The sequence below is a fragment of the Lycium barbarum genome, chromosome 4 (genome assembly GCF_019175385.1).
Source record: "Lycium barbarum isolate Lr01 chromosome 4, ASM1917538v2, whole genome shotgun sequence".
Classification (NCBI taxonomy): domain Eukaryota; kingdom Viridiplantae; phylum Streptophyta; class Magnoliopsida; order Solanales; family Solanaceae; genus Lycium; species Lycium barbarum.
In genome coordinates, this window is record NC_083340.1 from 23,397,429 (window position 1) to 23,423,997 (window position 26,569).

Here is a 26,569-nt window from a genome sequence, read left to right on the forward strand (position 1 = left end):
TCTTTATTTGAATTTTTCCTTTATTTTACTTGCCTGTATTTATTCGTCATGTATATACTTTCCATTGTTCCCTTATTTGTTTACGTACATATCTGCGTTTAATTTCATACACTGTATTATTGCCTTTTTTACTAGCAAGTTTTATTTACCATACTCATTTTTTACTTTATTGTAAATTATGCATATTGCTTTTACTGTTTCTCTTTAATTGCTATTTTTTTATGGTTTTATATTAATATTCATACGTGCTATCGGTTTATATAAATTGGCATTCCGTTCATATTTCCTTCACTTCTGGAAAACTCACACTACCACACGTACACGCGAGGTGTGTTTTGCGCACCCGCGATTTTTTTTTTCGTAAAATCTAAATTTTAGGAGAGTTGGCGTATGCGCGGGGTGCCCGAGTAACGGGGACCGCGTAGCCTTCTCACTCGAGTAGTCCGCTCGGGAGCCTTGTGTCATAGGAAAACCAACTCTTAGAATTCCTAGGTTACTGTACATTCCATTTTGCAGTTGTTTTTAGCTAGGTTGAATTTTATCCTTTATTTCGAACATTCTTTTCATTTTTCACATACTCTTTATTTGTTACATGTTTTGTTTTTAAATAAATATTGTGTTATTTGCTTTGCACTGCCTTAGCACTTTATCTAATTATTTTTAGTTGACTCGTGTTGAACCCTGTATTTTGTAAAAAAATAAAATAAAATAAAAATAAAAAAAAATCAATCATGCATTTTATACCCTATCAGCAAGAATTACGCACACCTGATTCTCTTCTTTGATGAGATACGTAGGCAGCCCTTTTGGGTTCGGTATTCATTATTCATAAAAAAAAAAAATCCTTTATTTTGAAAAAAAAAAAATCACAAAAATATTTTATTTCTTTCTATCCTATCTGCAAGAACTACGCACACCTGATTCTCTTCTTTGATGAGATACGTAGGCAGCCCTTTTGGGTTCGGTATTCATTATTTAAAAAATCACAAAAACAAAAAAACCTTTATTTTGAAAAATCACAAAAATATTTTATTTCTTTCTATCCTATCTGAACGAACTACGCGCACCTGATTCTCATCAAAGATGAGATACGTAGGCAACCCTTTTCGGGTTCGGTACCCCTATTCAAAAAATACAAAAATATTTTTTAGATTCATATCTTTGACTTGGTTGGTACCAACACAGTTAGGAATGTGCATAGGAAAGAAGCAAGTAACAATCAATATGATGGGGAGGACTGACTTCGTGGTAAACTATAGATTCATTTGGTACGTCTCATTCACACTTTAAGTGACACTTGAAAAATTCTCTTGCATGCTTGTAAGACAAGAACAAAACCAACCTCATTGTTTCATGTGCATTGTGTGGTGAGCTTTAGATAGCGTTCAATTGCATTGCATTGTAATCTAGAACTTGGCCTGAATGTCTGTTGAGGCGAAATTATGAGTAACACTCAGCATAGAAAAGGATCGTAGACCTTCTTTGACCCGTTTGAGCCTTTCTAGCCTACCAAATGACATTATCCCTAGCATTTCCCCTTTGAGCCTAGAGCCTTTTCTTTGACCACCACATCATAAGCCCATACCATTTCTGAGTGCTTATATGCACTATCTCTCTCTTGGCCCAACCTCCCTGAGCGCACTAAAAATGTGCAATCGCGGATAGAGATCTGAGCTGAAGTTTCCAAAAAAAAAAAAAAATGATTCGACCGTCCCAGAAAAACAAAGGCTAAGAACGACCTCCAAAGCAAGAAGGAGCCCACAAAAACACCAAAAAAAAAAGGGCTTTAAACTTGCAAAAGAGGTCGCACAAGTACAAAAGAAAGGGACAATAAAACAAAGTAGATCAGCGTCAGAGCACACAAATACTAAGCACAGACATAGTGCAACGCTTAGGGAAGGATTAGTCACTCCTTACCCAAATAATATCCTACCCTTTTCCCAAGCCTACATTACAACCCCATAACAAGCCCTACGTGATTCTATGCTAAGGTTTCTCTCATTAGTGGATACTTACATGACGGCCAAGCTTATGGTATCACAATTGCAAGCATTGAACATCTTTCTCAGTTTGAGTGTACTTCTCTAGACGTCCCAAAGTTCAAAAATACTGAATACGTGTGAAAAGAGACTTTCTTTCTGGTGAGGGCACTTGAAACATGAGGTTAGGTATAGTTCAGAGTCTTTGTTTGAAACAAAATGAACCGATCTTGTCGATCCTTAGGTATGTCTGAGGTACCACTTGAAGCTGTAGGAATTATCAATAAGTCGATCTTGGTTTGTTGGACGATAAATAATGGTGAATTCTTATGCACAATACTAATTGTTCGTACCAACTGAAGTCGAGGCATGTTATATCAATCATTGTTATTATTTTAAAAAAAAAATTGCTGGATTTTGTTTTCGTGATTTTGCTATTTTTTCTTAATGTTTTATTTTTTATTGTTGCACAGTAAATATAGTTCAATGTTGTTGTGTTGTTACTAACTCTATGAGGTATCCACATCTGGTCTTACCATGAAAGATCCTCGTATTTCTCCGCTGAAGCATGAAATTGGGAGAACATTTTTGAGTAGCTTAAAAAAAAAAAAAACCCGCAAGTGCACATCGCATTTCGCGGGAAGTATGCAAATTTTTGTTTGTTTTCTAAACTGGGACAACATTTTTGAGGGGGCCCTCAAAAATTCCACCAATGGCACATTTTGAGAGAAAAGGCACGGGCTCGGCCAGCCCCACAGTAGGACGCTGCATTGGCTCGTCCAGCCCCAAAACAGGACACCGAGGGCGTCATAGTCTAAAGGCATCATTCTCATCGCCTAAAGGCACCATTTCATGGCCCAAGGACCTTACCTTCTGCACTGCATTCGCGCCGAAGCAAAGGCGTTATCTTCCACACCTGCGTTACATTATCACTCTCAAATGCCATGCAGAGGCAACATCATTGTTCGCAAAAGTACCGCATTTTAGGCTTGTCCGCCTTTAATTGGACATTTTAGGCTAGTCCACCTTTAATTGGACATTTAGGCTCGTCCGCCTTTAATAGGACAGTTTAGGCTAGTTCGCCTTCATATGTTACATGGGCCATGCACCGCCCTTTGTAATTTCTGCATAAGGCTGAGCACCGCCCTTTGCATCGCTTTCATATGTTACATGGGCCATGCACCGCCCTTTGTAATTTCTGCATAAGGCTGAGCACCGCCTTTCATGTTGCATGGGCTGCGCACCGCCCATTTAAATTTTTGCATAAGGTTGCTCACCGCCTTTCATGTGTTACATGGGCCATGCACCGCCCTTTGTAATTTCTGCATAAGGCTGAGCACCGCCTTTCATATGATGCATGGGCTGCGCACCGCCCTTTGCATCGCTTTCATATGTTACATGGGCCATGCACCGCCCTTTGTAATTTATGCATAAGGCTGAGCACCGCCTTTCATGTTGCATGGGCTGCGCACCGCCCATTTAAATTTCTGCATAAGGTTGCTCACCGCCTTTCATATGTTACATGGGCCATGCACCGCCCTTTGCAATTTCTGCATAAGGCTGAGCATCGCCTTTCATATGATGCATGGGCTGCGCACCGCCCTTTGCATCGCTTTCATATGTTACATGGGTCATGCACCGCCCTTTGTTATTTCTGCATAAGGCTGAGCACCGCCTTTCATGTTGCATGGGCTGCGCACCGCCCATTTAAATTTCTGCATAAGGTTGCTCACCGCCTCTCATATGTTACATGGGCCATGCACCGCCCATTTAAATTTCTGCATAAGGCTGAGCACCGCATTTCATATGATGCATGGCCTGCGCACCGCCCTTTGCATCGCTTTCATATGTTACATGGGCCATGCATCGCCCTTTGTAATTTCTGCATAAGGCTGAGCACCGCCTTTCATGTTGCATGGGCTGCGCACCGCCCATTTAAATTTCTGCATGAGGCTGAGCACCGCCTTTCATATGTTACATGGGCCATGCACCGCCCTTTGTAATTTCTGCATAAGGCTGAGCATCGCCTTTCATGTTGCATGGGCTGCGCACCGCCCATTTAAATTTCTGCATGAGGCTGAGCACCGCCTTTCATATGTTACATGGGCCATGCACCGCCCTTTGTAATTTCTGCATAAGGCTGAGCATCGCCTTTCATGTTGCATGGGCTGCGCACCGCCCATTTAAATTTCCGCATAAGGCTGAGCACCGCCTTTCATATGATGCATGGGCTGCGCACCGCCCTTTGCATCGCTTTCATATGTTACATGGGCCATGCACCGCCCTTTGTAATTTCTGCATAAGGCTGAGCACCGCCTTTCATGTTGCATGGGCTGCGCACCGCCCTTTGCATCACTTTCATATGTTACATGGGCCATGCACCGCCCTTTGCATCACTTTCATATGTTACATGGGCCATGCACCGCCCTTTGAAAATTTCTGCATAAGACATCGCACCGCACCTGCCTTGTTTTTTTATTATTTTTTTTAATGCCCCTGCGTATGCTCGCAGCCGCATTACACTGCACCTGCATTGCTTTATTGTTTTCAAATGCCCCTGCGTATGCTCGCAGACGCATTGCATCACACCTGCATTGCATCATTTTCAAATGCCTTGCGTATGCTCGCAAGTGCATCGTGCATGCATTGCATTAATACTTTGCGAATGTTCGCAAATGTACTGCACATGCATTGCATCATTACTTTGCGAATGCTCGCAAATGCACTGCACATACATTGCATCATTACTTTGCGAATGCTCGCAAACACACTGCACATGCATTGCATTATCACTTTCAGATACCCTTCAAACGCATTGCATCATGCCTTAAAAAAAAAAAAAAAAAAAAAACGTCCATTAGTTATCATCTTTCGAACTACACTGACCTGATTCTCGTGATTGATGAGATATGTAGGAAGCTCTATGCAGAGTTCGGTCACATCGGGACGAGAATCATTCTTTCCCCAGCAAGTATGCAATCTTGCACCCTCCCAGTATCTCGTAGCTCGATACTGGGGCAATTTTGGAAGCGACGACGTGGGTATGCGAACATTTTTTTTCGGCCCTGAACAATCCTTCCCGTTTATCATTTTTCTTTTTATTGCAACCCCGCCGACGGACTGAAGGGTATTGTCGAAGCTCTACTAACGTCTGGCCTCATTCTCCGTACATATCCTTTTAACAATTCTTTGTCGAGCCAAAATAGGCTACATGTCAACGTCTTCGTCCGAAAACTCTTTCATCGTCTCCGGTCGAAGAGGGACAAGTTGTTGACACCTAATTTTGGCTCGACGTGCTTAAAATTAACGTTTTGGGGGGCCCTGATTCGTTAAAGAGCACGAAATACATTTTTTACACATTTTTACATTTTTTCAACAATTTATTGATGATTAACCTTTTTTAGGAATTTTCTCAATTTATTGTCATTTGTTTTTTTCAAGAATCATTATTTTGCACATGTATAGCGTAATACTACCATTTTCGTGCACTTAATAATTGTTTCTTAATTTTATAGTAATACATTTTCATATCTTGCACATTAATATTTATACATGTATTAATTAATTATATTTTAGTGCAGTCCGACAGTGCAGAGAAAATTAGAGCAATTAATTTTTAAATGCAGAGCAAAAATTCAATCAAGTCAAGGTTTCGTCACCTTTTTAAAAGTTGACATTTGAGGTGATAGGTTAGGTTTTGATTAATTAAAATAAATAAGGGGACAAAGGGGTATGGCTTCATTATTTTTTGGACAAAAAAAAGAGGTGTTAGTTTGTATTATAAAGAATGGAAGGGGTTATTTTTGTTAGGAACTCATCTTTAACACATCATCTACACAACACATTCCAGAGACACAAAATATTTTTCAGATTTTGCCCACTCCCTCTCTCTTCTAAAAAAACAAAACCCTAAACATTTTTCTCCCTCCCTCCTCTTTCCACAGCCGCCGCCACCTTCTACGGAGCTCCGGCGAACTCCGCCACATCTCTCTCTCACCAGCCACGCTCCACCAGCCCACCGCCGACGAACTCCCACCACAGCTCCGATGAGCTCCACCACGAAGAAACCGCACAACCACCACAACGCCTCACTTTATCTCCTTCTCTCCCAAACGCTACTACATCTCCACAACACCACAACCAGCAACCAAACGACACCATCACTAGTCCATTTCTTCTTCCTCACACCACGAACCAAACTACCCCTTCCTTTCTTCCTCCATCTCCGTTCTCCTCATTTTTTTTCTCTCTTTTCTAATCATGAGTGGAGCAGAAGTGGTGGATCTGCCACATCCAGGCTCCAACGAGCTCACCGCCACAACCAAACGCCACCACTACGACCCCTTTCTCCCCCTGTTTTGTATTGAAAGATTTTGATCGGCATTCCTTATTTTGTTTATATGTATATGCTTGTATATATGTGTTGCTTCTCATGGCACCTTGCTGGTTACTATGTATTCAAGTCGGGTTTGATATTTGTGCAATTTCTCTGGCTGTTTTTTTTTTCCTTTCTAACGTTTCCCTGCGAATCTTGTTGTCCTTGGAAGCCATCTCTTTGGTTGATTTATTCACATTTTGGTTACTCTGTTATTGTTGCTGCTATGTCATTCTTGGCTTGTCTTCATGTTGTTATTCTTGATTTTTTTTTTCAACTTTCCCTGATGTTCTGTTTGTCACAATGGAAGCAACACGGTTTTGAACGGAAAGATAAATTCCAGCGACCAACTTTTTCAATGTTATGAATATGCAGTGAACTACATGTGTCAGAATTTTGTTTTGCTTTTGGAACTTCTGAGTTGTTCTGTTTTAGTAGCCGGGTTTTTCGCCTTTAAATATTAGGAGCGCTAAAAGAGAAGTTTCTTATTTAGCATTTTGAAATAGTGGAAGAATCTGAGTATTATGATTTCTGTAGAATAGATATGCAGAGCCTATTAGATTTCGAATTCCCTTCTTAATGTTTTACTTTCTAAATTTGATTTTTTACCTCTTCTTAGTGATTGCTTTTTATTTTAGTTCGTTATACTTCAAGTTTCATCTGTTTGTACCTTTAAAATCTGCTATGTGGGTCCAATTATATAATTATTGGGATGTTGTGTTAGAGATTAAGGTGTATTTTTTTTTCTCATTTGGTAATTTGTTACACTAATATTCATTCTATATGAAGTACAAATGGTGTAGAAACTGCCTCATCCTTTTTGGCCGATGAAGAAATTTCCGTCGATTTCCAAGGCCTTCCATGTACAAAGACGGATTTTTATTTTAAGTTTATTTATTATTTTTTAATTCATCCGATAATTATTTATTTTTTTACTAACATTTGTTATTAAGTCTCATGCAGGTATCTGAAGTTATTTTTTGGAAGATGGCACTCAAAGAAGTTCAAATAGCTTCTTAAATTCTTTGTTTATATATATATATATATATATATATATATTTTTTTTTTTTTTTGCATTCTTAAATTATGCAAGCATAAAATATAGTGAAACTTTACTTTTTAGGGTGTAGGCTAGTGGTATTTATTTATGATCTGCTTAGGTGATTTAAATTTTATGTGTTTTAGATAAATTAATATTAGACAGTTATTATTTTTGTAGTTAATATTCTGATAGTTATCATGTTTCGCTAGAGTTTTAATTTAGTAGCTTAGCACACTTAAGTAAATAAATAGGGTGATTTGCCTCAATATTTAGGTTTTAAAATGTACTCTCATAATTAATTGATTAGGTGTACATACTTAGCTAGTCAAATTAGTTAACACACCTTGCGTGCAGAATCATTTTATGTCCATTCCTTATACCTTTTCATATACTGAAGCTTTTAAGTTGCAGATAACTTTTTTAAATAATTGTTTATATCACATATGTTTAAATCTGTTTTTTTTTTTCATTCAAAAGCAATCGTTCATTGTTAAGTAAATACCTTTATAATATATTCATTTAAAGCTAAAAATTTTAGTCACTGTAATTGCGCACTTTATTTACTTGTAAATTATCACGTAATGCGTATTTTTATACATATGTAAATACTTACACCTTTTACTACATAAACATTTCATGTTAGTTATTCTTAGTCTAAATTCTATTAATTGTTGTAAATAATAATCAAGCCTTTTACACATCCCTCGTATAGTTAAATTGGTCCAGCCGGGAACCACATTTGTGGATTCTGAAGGATGCCTAACACCTTCCCTTCGGAATAATTTTAACCCTTACCTAGAATCTCACTTATTTTCGTAGACCATGTTAAGCCGCATATATTAATAATTTATAGGTACCCTAGTATACCTTAAATGCTAGGTGGCGACTCTGTACATAATTAATTATTTCAGAGCTCCATAAGTTGTGCTTTGTTTAGCCTTGGTAAAAATAAGGTGCAACACTTAGTGCTGGCAGATTTGAGTAGATAGAGACCTCCATGACATTCACCAAGAACCTGAGGCCTCTTCATGGAAGGGGCCTGAAAGACACAATTTGTGGAAGAGAACATTATATGACATTTATATTGCTGACAAAGTCTGTTAACAGACAGAAGATTACAATTAAAATCAGGAACTAAAAGCACATTTTCTAGAATAAAATCTAGTACAACTTTGATACTCCATTTGTGAGTGACTATTACCTTTTGTGAATTTGGTAGATTAACACTTAAAGGTGTAAGAAAAGGAGTCAGATAAAAGAAGATTGAGGTGTCAAAAGCCATATGTTGGGCTGCCCCTGAGTCAATGATCCTGGAATTGAATTTAATATGAGCAAAACAAGATAGGATATGGTGTAAGGGATTAGTTATACCAAAGCACACTACACTGTTGGCAACAACTTATGCATCTGAACTTGTAGGACCTGATTGGCTAACTTTAACCTGTTGCAAAAGATGAACCGATTGACTGAACTGCTCCTGTGAAAATTGTTAATTGTTCCCTGCATAGTCATTGTGTTTCTCTTCAGCAAACACTGCATTACTATGTGCCAAAGTCTGATTTCTTCTTATCTTTGTGTATTTAAAATCTGCAGGGAAGCCCACAATCCTATAACACTTGTCTATACTATGACTAGGTTTCTTGCAGTGTGAGCAAATCAGGTTGTTCTTTCTTGTATCAAACTTCCCTTTCCTTTTTTGCTCATAGTTTCCATGTTTCTGGTTATACTGATCATAATTAGAATTTTTTTTAATAGACTGATCATAGGGTGTATATTTGTGTTGGTTTATTGCCAAAAAAGAAGATGATTCACCAGGGTGCTGTTGATTTACATAAACCTCCCTTTGTTTTTCATATTGAATTAAGATAGAATAGGCCACATTCACATTAGGGAGAGGTGAGATAATCAACATATTTCCTCCAACTGATGCATATGAATCATTTAGACCCATCAGAAAATGCATAAGTCTCTCATCTTGTATAGATTTGGTCAGTTTGTCTTTTCCTCCACAGCTACAGTTACACCCACAGTTTATGTCAGCATTAAGAGTGTCTAGTTCATCCCAAAGTTTCTTCAACTTGGTAAAATATGTTGCTATATCATTAGATCCCTGAACTAAATCACTTAGTTCCTTTTGAAGATGGTATAATTTAGCCTCATTTGATTGACCAAACCTTTCTTCAAGGTCTGTCCATAAAGCTTTAGCAGTTTTTTAGTATATGACACTATCAGAAATTTCTTTTGAAAGTGAATTTAAGAGCCAAGACAACACCATGTCATTACACATGCTCCACAATTTGTGATATGTGGAATCAATAGCAGGTTCTTTACATGTGCCATCTATAAAACCTATTTTATTTTTGGCTGATAAAGCAATGAGAACTGACCAACGCCAGCCTCCATACCCTTTGCCATCAAAAGTGAAATTCACCAGATTCATACCGGGGAAATCTGATGAATGAAGATAATAGAGGTGACTGGAATCCATTAACTTGGATTCAGCCACCTTAGCTACCTCAGTTGATTCATCACTCATGATGGAATTAGCAGAAATTTAAAATTCGAGAAATAAAAAAAATAATGAAACTGTGAACAAAACAAAGAGAAGATCCGGAAATTAGTAGGATGTTATCCCTGCTCTGATACCATGCTGGAAATGAAACAATAAAATAAAGCAGATTTGGAAATTTTCTCTCTATTTTTCATTATGCACAGTGCACGTATATATACACAGCAAAAGGAATCTACTCTAACAAACTTGTATAAGTTAACCTGTCAAACTTTGTCACCTGTACAATATTATTCCCTATACAATGTGACTAAAATAAATGCAAAACTGAAATTAATTTATGTCTAATTTCTAATCCCTATTTCTTTGTATGTTGGCAGGTGTCCCTTTTGCCCACTTCATCTTGCCGCGTGTTTTGTGTACCAAAAACAGGCGGGCCTTTGAAATCATTGGGCAAGACCTTTTCTTTTCTGTTTTCTTTCAATGTTCTTTGTAAATCTGAGACCCTCTATACAGTTACCATTCATGTTTTACCTCATTATGGAAAAATTAGCGACCCTTTGTACGGTTAATCATTGCCCTTTATACGGCTACCAAATCTTTCGTACTTAATTATGAAAATATTACCAAACCTTTATACGGCTGTTCGTAACTCTTTATATTTTTACCATTTAATTAATGTTTGAATTAACTTCAAGCTTTCAACTTTAACATGATTATGGCATGTAAATAGTCTTAATGTTCTTTACTTTAAACTAGGGGTGTACATGGATCGGGTTGGTTCGGATTTCTTAAACACCAAACCAAACCAATTGCGCCGGGTTTTTAAATTTATACACCAACCAAACCAATAAAATTCGGGGTTTTCAACCTCGGGTTTTTTTTTCCGGAATAATCATGATACAAAATATATAACTTTTACATCAAATATTTCTTTAGTCCTAACAAGATACAACTATGTAATTAAGGTGTTTCATAAGAAAATAACACAAAATGTGAGAAGAGTGATGACATTGTATTAAAATATTCAACAAAAGATAATAAAATCGATTAAAATAAATATTGCTAATTAATAAGCCATAAAGAAAATGACCATAATCTCAAAATACTAAGTCATGCTAAAATAAGTACGGCTAATAAGTATTAATTACGTGACAAGAAAAAAACTTAAGTTCTGTATTTTCACTCTTTAAACCAATTATGCAAAACTAAAGAATAGATATCCAATATTATTGTCATTTATATGGGTAAATTGAAATTCTTTTGTTAGTATTAGTGTTGAGTTGGTTTTGATTTGGACTTTATATGAGTTACTAACATCCTTAGGATATAAAACTTATTCACATTCAAAATCCTAAGTTCAAGTTTGAATAATATGATAATAGATGAAAAACTATGAAAAAGTTAAGAAATATTTATAAATTACATTACAAATAAATATTTTTATGTATAAATAGTTTAAAAATTGAATACATGTAATGTCGGGTTGGTTTGGTTTGACTTTTTTTTTAGCTAAAACCAAACCAAACCAATTATGGTTGGTTTTTTTTTTCCAACACCAAACCAAGTCAAACCAAATCACTAGTCGATTTTTTTTTCCAGTCTGACTCAATTTATCGATTTAGTGCGGTTTATCGGTTTACTTTGTGTACCCTAGTCATATGTCAGTAATTCTTTTCATAATAGTGACTGCACATGCAATGTTTGAATTTAGACTTTAGTGCAGAAGTCATGGCAGTAATTTATGGATGTGACAATGAAAGGAAACGTCTTATAATATTAAGACCAGACAATTTTAGAATGTAGATTACGAAGAGAAAGGCTGACTAAATTCCAGTTTCCCCTAGAAATGCAATTAGATTTTGGTTGTGGCTGAGCACTAAGTGTTCCTTCTATGGAATATTTGATGAGATATGTTATATATGTTTTTGTCATTTCATCAATGCTCTTCGGAAGAGTAGACTAGGTGATAGATTGAGAGAGCTTGGAAATTAAATAATTTCTATTTCGTTTTCAACATGGTATATACATTTTTGAATTTCACTCCAAGTAAAGAGCATACGCCCATATATATTATTATAAAAGGCTTAACGTTCTCTTCTTTATATTGTTTCTAGAGGATTAAATAATCGGCAGTATATAGAGGTATTACTACTATATATTTAGATAACACTGTTTTCATAGTTATTTTAGTTGGCTAGTTTTATTAACGGATTGAACCTTTTACTTACGTAATTTTTTCTATTCATCTACGTTAACCTTTTCTATTCACAATACATAAATCATCATCCATAATTTTCTTGATATTTTCATTTTTGTGTAGAGGTAATTCTTCACTTCACAATAAATGAATGCTTAAAAAGCCGATATCACATGCCATGTAGATTCGATTTATGAGTCCTAATCACCTTTTATTGGAAGGGTCATCAATTATTTCTCAACAAATGAATTCTTGAATATCTGACGATATGAAGAGGATGATAAATGCCATTCTCTATGAGTTCCATTTAGGGAATTCTTTCTGTACAGAAAAGAAAATATTTTAAAAATGGCATTACATAAGTGGTACAGTTTCCATAAAACATCAATATCTAATGTAGTGGCATTACATAGGTTGACCCTTTTATAATATTTTGATGGGATGTGTGCCTAAAACATTAATTGAAGAAACAAAAAATATGTGGCTCATTATAACTTTTTCCTGGCCTAATTTAATTATTATTTACTTGGGTATGTATATATAGACTTCTTTGACAAATTGAAAATATTGGTTCTTCAATTAAATATTTCCAGTAATGTACACATTTGTACTTTTCAAGCACCTCAAATCTGCTGCCACTGTTTTGTATCACACCTTTGATAAAATATGATTAATAGCAAGCCGTTTACTAAGGCCATCTCCAACCTTGCACCATTTTTTACACCAAATGTTATTTTAATGTAAAAAATAATATTTTGGAGCTTCAACCTTGCACTATTTTTTGCACCATTTTGGTGAATGAATAGTGTTGCACCAAATTTGATGCAACACTATTCATTAATAATTTTTTTTATTATATAACACTTTTAATTTAACATATTATAAATTTTAATTTTTACATTTAGATTCCTAATATACCTATTCATCTACACCATTACTATTCATTACTATTTTATTATTCTTTTTATTAAATAACACTTTTAATTTAATATATTATAAATTTTAATTTATAATTTTAGATTCCTAATATACCTAATTATTTTTATGTAATATCTTATAATATTAATTTTACATCTTAATTTTGGAGTGTAAGTTTTATAAATTAATTTTCGTATATATTATTTTATATAAAATTGTAAGTTAATTTTATTATAAGTTATAATTGTATTAAAAAATATAACCATCACAAAAATGAAAAAGTGCAAATATAAAATATAATATGTTGTTAATAAATAACACAATGTTCAATAACATAATAATTTCAAATATATAACACAATTATAACACAATGTTCAATAACAACACAATGATCAATAACATAACAATGTTCAATACATTAAACAACATAATAATTTAGAAAATTATAACAATAATTTAGTACTCTGGTAGGTCGTTTTCAGATCCACTAATATCATTAAAATATTGAGTGTATGGGGAGGATTGTTGTGGTTGTGGCTGTTGAAATTGTTGACTTCTTTTATCCATTATTCGTTTTTGTTCTTGTTGAATAAATTCATGAATATTTGGATCACCAATAGAATCTAAATTCGACAATAAAATTTTATTTTCTTCTTTAAATTCTTTTAGTTTCAAAGCTCTATCTTTCATCTCCAAATCTCGCTGCCTGTCTGCACCTGACTTTGCCAACAACTCAACAAGCCGATTATTTTCTGATTGGACCATTCGCATAGCAGATGAAAAACCTTCTTCGATTTTTCTCTTCAATTTTGCTTTCTTCACCCCAATAGGTCGTTGTGATTATGTGGAATCACCTGTAACATCCTCATTCAAATTTAGTGAAAATGATGATAAGTTAGGAGATGATATTAGAGGTGAATTAGGAGTAGGAGTCTCAGACTCCGATGATATATAAGAAGAGCCTTGCTTTCGAACTTTTTTACTTCCAGCATCGACATCTTTAAACTTCTCATTTTGCACTTTGTAATGCATTAGTAGATCATTTATGGGAGCAACGTACTAATCATGGAAGTTGAATATTTATGTAGAAATTAAAATAAATTCTACCTTAATGTAATAGTATTTATTTAATTATATTTTATCAATGATTTCACTATTATTTGAATTATCCATTAATATGTATAACGTATAATATTTGCTTACAATTTATATTATTTAAAATTTTATGGTATAAAATAATTTTATATTAAATGATTATATAACAAAGGATTATGAATTACATGGGATGGATATGTAAAAAAGAAATTTTTTTTTTTTTTATGAAATTAAAAATAAAATTTAAGTAAAAGAAAATAATATAATATAAAAGAGAGAAGAATAATATAAAAGGAATATTCTTTTTTGGTGCAAAAAATGGTATAATGGGTTGGAGTTAATTTGCACCATTTGGTGTAAAAAATGGTGCAACGTGTTGGAGTTAATTTGCACAATTTTGATGTTTGCACCATTTTGATGAAAAAAATGGTGCAATGGGTTGGATAAGTCCATTTGCTTATAAATAGAGCTGAAGTAAAACTAGCTCACTTGTCTCTACTCATTAAGCATTGTTTGCTTTCTCCTTCTAAAACCTCCTTTCTTTCGATTTAATTAAGAAGAACAACGTAACATTCTTGTTGATAACAACATGTATGTATTCTTTCATAATCCATGTTGGTTTCGTTTATATATAGTTGTTTCTCTTTCTCCTTGCAAATGTTGGTTTAACAGCACCAACTTTTTGATAAGCAATATTGGTCATTATTTAATTTTGGTCATTTTGCAGATTCCTGCTTCCCCCTGTTTCTGGTTAATTTTCTTGCTAGAGGTGTTCTCCATTTGTGTTGTATTTTTATTTATCACAATCGTTTACAGCTGTTCTCTAAACTTTTGAAGCCCAGCCACAACAGTATTTATAGTCTTCTTTCTTGACGGAAAAAAAAAAAAGCGCGAACCAAAAGTTGCTTACTTGAAAATTTTGCTGATAACATGTACATTGTACTAATATTCATTCCTCATGTCTTTGTTTCTGTTTCTTTTGTTTTCATTTATTAGTCAGTAATTGTTTCTCTTCTTCTTGTTTTAACAAGAACTTGGCTATGCTTTGCGTAAAATTTACTGTTCTTTCTGTTTTTGTAGGATGGCAACATTTATGTTGGCTTTGCTAGCATGTCTAGCAGTATTGTGCACCACTGTTCTCGGCGCCAGAATTGTCAATATCACAATACTAGAAAGCGCAACTGACCAAGGCGCAGGTATAATTAACATACTGCTTAATGTACTTGACTGTACAATGCTTACTTTCTTAAGTACAAGAAAAGAGAACTCTAACTGTTTTTAACAGTGTGCCTCGATGGGAGCCCGCCCGCTTATTATCTTGACAGGGGATTTGATACCGGAATTTCCAACTGGATTATCTTCCTTCAAGTTAGTCTTTTTTTCTTGTTCTTCTTTTTTGTATTCACTTTTCATCTTCATCATCATATATACAAGTCACCAGAACGTACATTCCATATTCTTAGGGCGGTGGGTGGTGTGACAGTATCCCTGATTGCCAAGGACGTGCAACTATGGACATAGGTTCTTCCAAGCATATGACGAAACAAACTCATTTTGCCGGGATACTTCATAACACTCCCCAAGAAAATCCAGGTGAACCTCATATTTCAGTTCTTTTTTCTTTGTATGCATAGATTTTTAACCACTTCTTCTAACTGCCACAATATTGGAATCGGTAGATTTTTACAACTGGAACAGGGTGAGGGTGAATTATTGTGATGGATCATCTTTTACTGGCGATATCGAACAAGTTGATCCAGTAATATTCTTCTTTTATTCACTTCTTCTAAATATCACTGTAACATGTGTCTCTGATTGAAAATGCCAAATCTATATTAGGACAACAACCTTTTCTTCAGAGGAGCAAGAATATTTAAAGCTGTTCTGGAAGATTTACGGAGCAAAGGAATGCAATATGCTAAAAATGTAAGGTCCTATCGAATAAATTATTTACAAGTCACGGGCTATATTTTTTATACTTTTGAAAAAACGCAATGTTAGGCAATCTTGAGTGGAACTTCCGCCGGAGGATTGGCTACAATTTTGAACTGCGACAAGTTCAAATCCCTCCTTCCAAATGATGCCATAGTAAAGTGCGTTGCAAACGCAGGCTTCTTCATCAACGTGTGAGATCTTCTTCCGTCGTCTTATATAGTAATGATTTTTGTGTGTCTGCCATTTTGGAACTGATCAAGCTTTTCATGATTTATTTATACAGCAAGACAATCTCTGGTACTTCTAATATTCAAACGACGTATCATAGAGTCGTTACTTTACATGTGAGTCCCGTCATCTTTTTTGTTTTATTTTATTAACTATTAATAAGCTATATATCCAAAGTTAAATTCTTCTGCTTATCTGCTTTACTATAATAGTTGTCTTACCTTTCGTTAAGGGATCGGCTAAGAATTTGCCTTCATCTTGCACGTCTACAATGGAACCAAGTCTGGTATGTAATAGTTTAATTAAGTCTTTTTGAAACAAAAACCTTTTCCTTGTGTTATTCATATTTCCCTCTTAATTATAACACTAACTTTTCATAATGATGGTGCAGTGCTTTTTCCCTCAACATGTTGTTCCATATGTTGAGACTCCACTTTTTATAATCAATTCCGCATATGACGCTTGGCAGGTTGATGAGACAAACGCTAATAGCTCTCCTTTTAAGCATTATGTTAGTAGTAATTTCTTTAGTTTCTATAAAATCTTAAAGAATTTTTTTCCAGATTAACAACACTTTGGTTCCTACAAACCTCGATCCTCGACATGTTTGGGAACATTGCAAGGCTCAAATAAGTAGCTGCACGTTTAGTCAACGTATAGTTATTCAAGGTTAGCATTTTTCCATTAGTCCATACATTTCAAATCACACAAGCATAGATAGTGTTTTTCCTCCTCTAGTCCTTTTTTATGAAATGTCAACTGACCCTCAAGGGCATTCTGGATTAAGCTCAAAAAGCGTTTCAACTACATATTCTTCACAAGAATAACAATCAGGATCAGGGGATGAATAATTTTAGTCAACCAGTACATAAATAATTCAGAGTACCAACTGCAGTTGTTTGCTATTATTCTGTTGTATATAGAAGGATCGAAGGCTCGGGCCTGGATGCCACCAAAGTTTATCACAGCTTACTGTGACTTTGTTGTGTATTGTGTTCAGTTTTTGTTAGATTCCAAAGGGAGAGAGTCTAAAACTCAATTGATTTGGGATTGATGCGTAGTTGATTGAGTGTTCAAAGGTAGAGTATCAAATAATATTTGCATTTTAACTTGTAAATAGCCTTTAACCTTATCGTAGCGGTAGCATTTCAGTTCCAAGTGAACAGTTAGACATAGACTTCTGGATAACAGTTCTAGAGGATGTTCACTTAATTGAGTTCTTGAATAATCTGAATTGTCAACAACAATTGGCTTGATTATAATATACTGGAATCATTGTCTTGTAAAAAAAGATTGTTTCATTTGTCTCTTTCTTTTTTAATATAGTTTTCGGAGTGGAGTTCTTGAGGGCATTCGAGGGACTCAACCCTTGTTATACGAGGGGTTATTTCATCACTTCTTGTCACACTCATGGGCAAATCATATCGACGAATTATTGGTTCAGTGCTACCTCTCCAAGCATACTTAATAAGGTAATTTTTTTTTTCTTGTTTTATCCATATAAAGTTTGAATACATGCACATTTTTTGTTTTTGAATTTTGTCATGTGCCTATCTTTCTGAATTCTAATTTATGAATTAATAACTTATTCTGTTGTAACATTTTATATGTGTAGGCAATTGCGGAAGCTGTTGGTGATTGGTATTTTGATAGGGTAGGATTTCATCAACATATAGACCCATATCCTTCTGCTAGAGATTGCTAACATCATGAAATTTCATGTTCAGTTGAGCTATGTACAACTGATACAATATTCAGTGAATGAAAAAAAAGAACTCATGTTTAGATTCCAAATATTGTTGACAATGAGGTGTTTGCCATATTCTAACTTGTGTTAGATAGTATATTTAACCACATTGACAAAGTTTATTTCGCATCTCTTCTTTTTTTAAATCTTTAAAAGGATTAAAAGTAAGAGGCAGACAAATTAATGAAATGAAGAAATAAAGGGTGGAATATATATAAAATTTGCTTACCCGTCCTCCTAATATTCCAAATATAAATAGCATTACTGCATTAGATTAGATTAAAAAATTTACTTGGTATTTTCTAACTTGTAAATTTTTCGACTCAGAGGAATCACTTTAGACATTTGAATTTACCTTTACTAATCTTCTTATACAATTCAATGGGATTTGAATCATTTACTTATGATAATATATTTCGTCTTTTGGTTAAAAATATTTTCGAGCTATTTAATGACTGATGGCAGAGAAAATAAATTATTCTTTTATGCATTTTAGGAGGAGAATAGTGTCCTATGAATGCAGGGCGGAAAAAAAGCAAATTACTCTTCTAGTCAAAGTAGATAATTCTGAAGAGCCAAGCATATATTGCTTAGATATTAATCTTGATATAGTTGTGTGCATAATGCATCTAATCCAATGACAATAGTCGCTCAAAGTAGTTTGTTGGGCAAAGATAGTACTAACGGTTTACAAAATTAATCAAACAATATTGCATAGTAAAATAGACAAATGAATCAGATCATAATATTTTATATTAATCATAAATAGATTGAAAGATTTGACACAAAAATATTAAAATAAGCGAAGTAAGCATAGTATCGCAATCACAAAGAAGGTTAATTTTACGAAGCTAAACCTGAAGAAAAATCTCTGAAGTTGTCTCGTAATATTATTATTGTAGTGACATTACAAAGATAAATGTTATATTTATAAGAAATAATGCATATGCAAATTAATTTACTCCTACAATTTGGGGAGCACATTCTGGAAATACTAAAAAGGGTGTTTTATCGGGGGCCTCATCGTACTCCTCCTTAAGGCCACAACGAAAGTCTAGAAGTGATCCCTCCCTACACACTTTTGCTACCCACGGTGTAGGACTATCTTCTCTTGATGCGACCCAGTAGTCAATACACTCGCAGTAGCAACCTTCTTCTACTGATGGAGGATATGTTTTACAATTCACTAAGGTCATAGATGCTAATAGAAAGGAAAACACGCAAATATGCTCCAATACGATCATCCGGTAATTACAAGCCATCTTTTCATTCAAATTTCCTGCAAAAATAAACAATTATTCGAGAACTAAAGAGTTGAATAAGCACAATTTCAAATTTCCTGCAAAAATAAACAATTATTCGATAACTAAGGAGTTGCACAAGCACAATTTCAAAATTTATATAAGTTAGAAATATTGTCTTGACATAAAATCCACTCGTCCGTACTATGGATTACCATTTCAATTGATTATTAAATGAATAATATAGGTAGATATGATATTACGCCTAAAATGAAACCAATGTTTACTTTTTCTCAAATATAAGATCTTTCCGCTTATGACTAGGAGCCTGTTTGGATGGGTTTATGCCTACAAACTGCAAACAGCTTATAAGCTAAAAATATAAGTGGAGGTAATCTAACTTTTTTTTTTGGCTTATAAGCTGTTTTAGCTTATAAGCTGCTTTAGATAAGCTAAGTCAAATGGGCCCAATTATTTTTTGAGCTTATTTTAAGTACAAAATGATTTTAAGCTGGCCAGCCAAAAATTCAAAAAAGCTGAAAACAGCTTATAAGCAACTTATAAGCCAATCCAAACCGGCTCTAGCTCAATATTGATTTTCAGAAAGTCATCTCAAAAAAAAAAAAAAATAGTTTGTACCCAAATGCATTGTTCCCCTCACAACAACAAACAGAGAAAAGGAAAAACTTAAAAAAAACTCTTGCTTACCCCTTAAACTTACCTTTTTCGACAACAATATTATGGGGTATAAATATAGAGAGATATTAAAATAGTTTGGATATGTAAGAGACATACGTTATGAACATTTCATTGATTTTAATTAAAGGCTGAGAAAGCGTTTATATTCAGATGAATCAATCGTTTGGTCCATCTTCACTCAACAGTTTTAGAAGAGACATTAATGAAGTTTCATTAATACCATCAAAGATGTGGTGTAGTGACAGTGGATGAGGATGCTCCTCCCTTAACCAGAGGTCTCGAGTTCAAACTCTGCGTATGAAAAAAATCTTGGTACGGAGCACTCCCCCAAAAATGGGCTTCCAATTTTCATGCAGAATTCGGATATAGTCGGACTCCAATGCGGATGCTGGACACCATTAAAAAATCAAATAGAAAAAGTTTCATTAATATGAGTAAAAAAACTCTAACAATATTAATTAGATCACACTTTTCTTTAATGACTAGAAGTGTCAAAATAAGGACTCGCTTGGCCATGAGAATTTTTGACTTTTTTCCGGAAAATTACTTCACTTTATTTGGAAGTCAACATTTGGCCATGAAAATTCCAAATACAATTTTTTTTTTTTTTTGAATTTGAAAAACACCTAAAATCTTGTCTTCACTTTTTTTACTTTCAATACATTCAAACACAGGGGCGATCTAGCCTATATTTGGGTTCATTTGAACCCATAACTTGTAGTATAGACCTAAATTTATCGTTGTAACACCCACTGAAATTGTTGAATTTTTTTAATTATGAACACATAACTTAAACAAGGTGATGGGTTCAGTTACTAGAATCCAAGTCACGAACCCATAGAATTAAAATTCTGGCTCTGCCTCTGTTCAAATAACCAAATATTGTTTGTAAAAATTATAACCAAACACAACTCCATTTTCAACTCCAAAAAAGTCAAATGTCAATAGAAACTTTTCTCAATTAGTTAATTTTCAATATCTTTTTTGAAATCAGCATCGATAGCAAATACACCATAGTGAAGAGAGAATGAAAAAAAAAGTTATTTGTCGGAAAATAATCAAATGTCAATAGAAACTTTTCTACCCATGAACTTGCATTAGCATCTTAATCAGAATCCGGAACCATAATACCCCTAGAAAAAACATTTTGAACCAAAATACCCCAACAAAAAAAAAAGTTACAAAACTACCTATAGCGCATTATTTTACTGCGCTATAGCAGTAACGGAGACGGAGCCGTTAACTGCTATAGCGCAGTAAATTACTGCGCTATAGTGTCTAAATGGAGATGCTATAGCATAGTAAATTACTGCGCTATAGTGCCTTTGTTTTTTTTTTTCCAGCCCTTTTTGTTAACCCTTCTTCCATTACACTTTTTAACTTATTTTGACCATAGATTAATCATGCTTCGCGACCCCGAAACATCAATATTTTAGAACCCTATTTATTTTTGTGCGATTAATAAGGTAGGATCAATACATCAAGGATACGAAAAAGTTCGGATAGCCGTTTTAGTGGCTGAAAAGTGCTCGAACGCCATTTTCGTTTGAAGGTTTGGCGACATTACCTTGAAGTTCTTTGCGAATACTTAAACTTGTTCATCAATAATTAATCAAAAGTTTCTCAAAATGACAGCATTCATACAAAAAAAAAAAAAAAAACTTAATTAAATTGCACCATTCATTCATAACCTTGAGTAGATGAAAATACTTAACATACTAATATTCTTCAAAATAACAGCATAATCATAAATTAAACTTAAAACTAAAATCACAACATTCTTAATCATCATCAGAGTACAACTCAATATCGTCCTCAGAAAAATATTGGCGGTTTCTTAAGACACATCTTTTTTCAGTAGCAGTTAGTTCTCTACCAGTTGATGATGCTTGTTCTTTGGCCAACTTTAGCATTTAAAATCTACAACGTCTTGCCAGCATTCTGTTATTTTCCTTTCTAATCCTTTGCACGGCAAGCTCGCAACTTTCTGGACCTACTTGAGGCATGGTCAAGGAGTAACTTGTTGGGAATGGAGCGTTGAGATTTTTCAAGTCACGAACAAGACGTTCTGATTCGGCAAGCCGATGTGACCATTCTCGACGTAAACCGCAATAATATTCCCGCGGATCTGAATATTTCACATGCAGAAATCATCATTACGCTCTATAATAAGGTGGGGATTTAGCTCATCTAGTTTGAAATCACTGGTATCGCTCGAAAAACTGCTATGATTTGAACTTTCATCATCACTACTATTTGATTCTTTTGGAAGAAGTAAAGACCAAGGTGAGTTTCTACTACTTGACATTGAATAATATGGTGTAGTCTATTAACAAAAGAAAGGGCTACTTATATAGTTGCAAACCCCCAAGAACCCTCCGGGGGGGGGGGGGGGGGGAGAAGGGTCTTAATGACCCTACCTACTTACCTTGTTGTAAGAAAAATATTAATCTTCATCGGACATTTCACAGTCTGAATCCCACTCGAATCTAAATCTTGTGCTACCATGTATACCATATTCTACCCTATGGTAACGTATTTGCATCCGATTGTTCTCTTCGCGAAAATGATTAAAAGCCAAATTAAACTCTTTTGGAGTTTCGCGAGGCATTGACATAGCACTTTTGTTTTGGGCGTTTAAGCCGTACTGACGCTAACTTGTGCTCCAGTGCTTCAGCTTCCCTAACACGCTAATCCCACTCCTCTCTCATTTTATTATTGTATTCTCGATTGAATCTGTCGTTAGGGTTATTTGAGTAATGAAAATCATCATCACGTAGTTCCCAGGTCCTACCCATTGCTTCAAAGATGTTTGATGGAGTGAACGATATAACACGATTAATATCTCTAAATTGGTCAAAAAATGACATCTTAACTCAATTTTGTGTGGAATGTTGTGTTTGTAACAGTTATTCGTCAAATTACGTTATATAAATTTTGATTCGAATTATTTTGTCAGGTGAGGTGATGTTGGTTTAGCCGCATAGCGCAGTAAAATCATGCGTTATATAGTATAACGCATGATTTTACTACGTTATTCTGACTCAATGCCTCAATAACACATTAATTTACTGCGTTATATTGGTATAACACAGTAAACTAATGCGTTATGCAGTACTCCATCCATAATCTGATTTGATGTAACACTGCAAAACACTGTAATTGCATCCATGCGTTAGTCCTATTAATACCGAGTTCGTATAAGGCAAAAAAAAGCATAAAATTCTAAGTTTCAACTAGTTTTATCATTCTCTATTCCTCCTCAGTTATTCAAAATATGACAGATGTTCCAAGAATTAATGTTTCTTTATTCTGGGATGGATAAATTATATTCGAGGAAAATAATTTGCGCTACGATTCTCCCCCAAAATACCATGTTAAGTTTCCACTTGACTTAAAATTCTCAAAACTACTCAAAGCCTTGTATAATAGACTACAAGTTAGTAGAAGTGATTTTGATCTAAGTATAATTGGAAAATATCCAGTGTCATTTACGCCGCAAGGTGTCACTAGTTATGGACAGTGGTACATTCAAGACGATGATTCTTTGACTGATTATTTGAAGGCGTCGTATGATTATAGGCGATGCATAACTTTAAACCTCCTTGAAATTTTTATAGAAAAGGTGCCCATTAATCGACTTAAATTCATGGGCTCCTCAGGAAGCCCGAAAGAGACCTCGTCGGGAAGCCCCATCTATAATTCAGGCCGAAGTCACTCAAGCGGAACCTACTTATCAACACAATTACCCTGAAATGAGTACCTATGAAAGCATCTTGACTAGCCAAATGCCTCTGGATAGATTAAGTCAGCAATTTGACGGGCAGTGGTAAATATTCATTTTTTTCAATATTATCATCATTATTATTATTATTATTATTATTATTATTATTATTATTATTATTATTATTATTATTATTATTATTATTATTATTATTATTATTATTATGTGTAGTGGCACTTGAATGCTGCTAATGATGTCGATTATATCATTTAGGGGTTATACACCTGATATGGATCATATCGGACGGTCTCCTCAATCGGGATGGAGATATCAGGTTGGAACATCCTCAGCCTATCCAACAACTCAAAGCGATGGACCTTCCTCAAGTTTCGGTGCAGTTGATTACTATCGGTACGTCTATTTTTTTAACATCAATAGTGTTATTTGATGTGTAGTAGTTAAAATATCCTAATTTCTAATGTAGGGAGAATGTGGTGGTTGCACCAAATTATAGGCAAAGGACTGCTATGGATGGTCCGGATTATCCGAATTATATAATGACATCACCCAGCGATAGTGAGGAAATACCTAATGCGGAGGAAAGTGACGATGAGCAAAGTGACGATGAGATTGAGGTTGGAATTAATCCTCATCAAGTAGAACTGTTGCAAGACATGATGGACAGTCCGGCACATGAGGAGGAACTGAATTCACAGCAACCATTTGAATAGCAAGAGTCGACTCCGGTTCAGCCGCAAAGCCAATTTCAACCGCAAGAGTCGACGCTGATTCAGTGGCATTCCGATGAGATCCCCTATCTTGATCATCTTCAAGATCACCCAGATGCCTTTGTCTTTACTAGGGATGATGATCATATTCGGCGAAGTTTGTGGAAAGAGCCAGTGGATCTTTTAAAACATAAGGCTCATATTGAAAAAGGGATGATTTTCAGCTCAAAAAAATATTGCCAAGGCCTGTTAAGATTTATTGCATCCAGGGGATGAGGGAGTTTAAAGTTGACGATTATACACGAAAAGTTTAGCAATTGGTCTGTAAGCGAAAATATCAAGGCTGCGAATGGATGCTTCGTGGTAAGGAAACTTATGAAAAGATGTGGACTATTTCAAAGTTCTACACAAAGCACACTTGTGATATGGGTGACCTCCCAGATGATCATTGGAATCTAGATACTAATTTGATTGCGCGTGTATTAGTTGCCGACATTAGAAAACACCCAAGGTATCACCTTCGCCTAAGTTTATTTTATTTTTGGTGTTAATATAATGTTCGTCGTTGTTACATGCTGATATTTCAACTTTTTCAGGTACCCTATTAAAGATTGTATTACAACCGTCCTGAAAGTATATAGCAAAACGGTTACTAGGAAGAAGGAGTATCTTGGGCATAGGCGTGCACATGAGATAGTCTACGACAATTGGGAGGGCTCTTTCAAGAAGTTGCCAAGATACATGGCGGCTCTACAACATTTCAATCATGATACTATTGTTGAATGGAAGCTCAAATCGAAACCTGGTGTGCTCGGTAATATTTTTGATTTTGTGTTTTGGGCATTCAAACCATGCATTGATGGTTTTTTTCATTATCGGCCTGTAATATCAATAGATGGAACACATGTGTGTTATACCCTATTTTAACCGGGTTGAAGCGGAGTACAACATATTGAAGATTCCTATATGCTTTGTTTTTAAGGCGTCGCCACCTAATTAATTCAACGGTGAATTAGGACACCTAGAGGTTAACTAAGGCAAAGTTAAAAACTAAACCTCCGTCAATAGCCTGCTTAACCAATGCGATTCTAGGTAAGGGTTCTATATTATCCTAAAGGGAAGGGGTTAGGCATCCTTTAGAATCCGTTAACTACGGTTATCCGGCCAAACTTAGGTTAATTAATTAAGGTTCAAAATTTAAGAAAGTAGCTTTGAAAAAAAAGATAACTTATAACTAACAAAGTTTAAAGTGTTATTATATGAATAATGCACTCTATATGGTGAAAATAAGTACTTAATGTTCAGAGCGGTGATCCTAAACGGTAAAACCTACCCCTTTCTAATCCTACGTGAATCATAGATTCTACACCTAATTTTAAACCGCACACAATCCAAAACACAGACAAATTAACAATCATAAAGATGGATGAGAGGAATGAATGATAAGAAAAAAAAAAGAATAAAATGTTGCAGGAGATCTCTGACGAGTTTCGCCTGCCCAAGGTGATTTAAGAATTGCGACACGAGATGACTATATGGAGGGATATGCCGAGTCTCATCTTGAGACTTTGTTTTGATAAAGTCCCGAATTAAGACTCCGTTTGCTCCGATGTGTACATGTAGAAAAAAAATGAGAGAAATAACAATTAGCAAATGATCTTCACATAAAGTTATGTTTTGCAAAGAATATATAATAATTAAAACATACGTTCTTCATTTTGAATATTTTTGGAATTCAAAACCTCTTCCACATAGCAACGAAGAGTACGCACACTATTCTTTGATTACGAGAATTAACAGATATGGCCATGATGTAGGCATAAACAATTTATTTTTTTTGGATCTTATTTATCATTCAAGATCCTAATTCTAGCACATTTGAGGTTAGACACAAAGGTTGAGGATAAGAACCAATCAAACTAAACTAAGAAGAACACAGCTTTAAAGATTTCTACAAATCTGCCAATGAGTTCTACAAGTAATAACTTCTAAATTTAAGAGTTTATTTAAGATCACCCTAACGTTTATAAACTAATCCTCTTGGAATATTTGAACCAGTTTCTAGACTCAGTTGATACCAGCAGCCCAGGTAGACTTTAACTTAGAGGAACTAAAATACTGGCAAATAATGGCAATTTCACAGGAATGA

The 26,569-nt window shown here is 34.8% G+C and overlaps 2 protein-coding genes across 2 annotated transcripts; one reads left to right on the forward strand and one right to left on the reverse strand.

The window, feature by feature from the left end:
* Positions 1-13,479: 13,479 nt before the first annotated feature.
* LOC132637288 (uncharacterized) lies at positions 13,480-14,055 on the reverse strand. Its single transcript, XM_060354402.1, has 2 exons — positions 13,878-14,055; positions 13,480-13,775 (listed from the first exon to the last, which is right to left on the reverse strand). Exons 1-2 carry the CDS (start codon positions 14,053-14,055, stop codon positions 13,480-13,482), a joined length of 474 nt encoding a protein of 157 aa, XP_060210385.1.
* Positions 14,056-14,624: 569 nt separating this feature from the next.
* Positions 14,625-18,104, forward strand: LOC132635569 (pectin acetylesterase 11-like). The gene is made up of 13 exons (XM_060351998.1): positions 14,625-14,709; positions 15,199-15,314; positions 15,404-15,486; positions 15,582-15,711; positions 15,798-15,877; positions 15,958-16,044; positions 16,120-16,244; positions 16,337-16,397; positions 16,514-16,567; positions 16,673-16,750; positions 16,845-16,950; positions 17,608-17,753; positions 17,897-18,104. Coding segments are annotated over exons 1-13 (1,158 nt in total). The 5' UTR covers positions 14,625-14,707; the 3' UTR covers positions 17,987-18,104.
* Positions 18,105-26,569: the final 8,465 nt, after the last annotated feature.

Coding starts and splice junctions, on each gene's coding strand:
- LOC132637288 (XM_060354402.1), bottom strand. CDS start 14,055: ATGCATTACAAAGTGCAAAATGAGAAGTTTAAAGATGTCGATGCTGGA. Junction 13,776..13,877: donor TTTGAATGAGGATGTTACAG/GTGATTCCACAT, acceptor TGGTCCAATCAG/AAAATAATCGGCTTGTTGAG.
- LOC132635569 (XM_060351998.1), top strand. Junction 15,712..15,797: donor CACTCCCCAAGAAAATCCAG/GTGAACCTCATA, acceptor TGGAATCGGTAG/ATTTTTACAACTGGAACAGG. Junction 15,878..15,957: donor ATATCGAACAAGTTGATCCA/GTAATATTCTTC, acceptor AATCTATATTAG/GACAACAACCTTTTCTTCAG.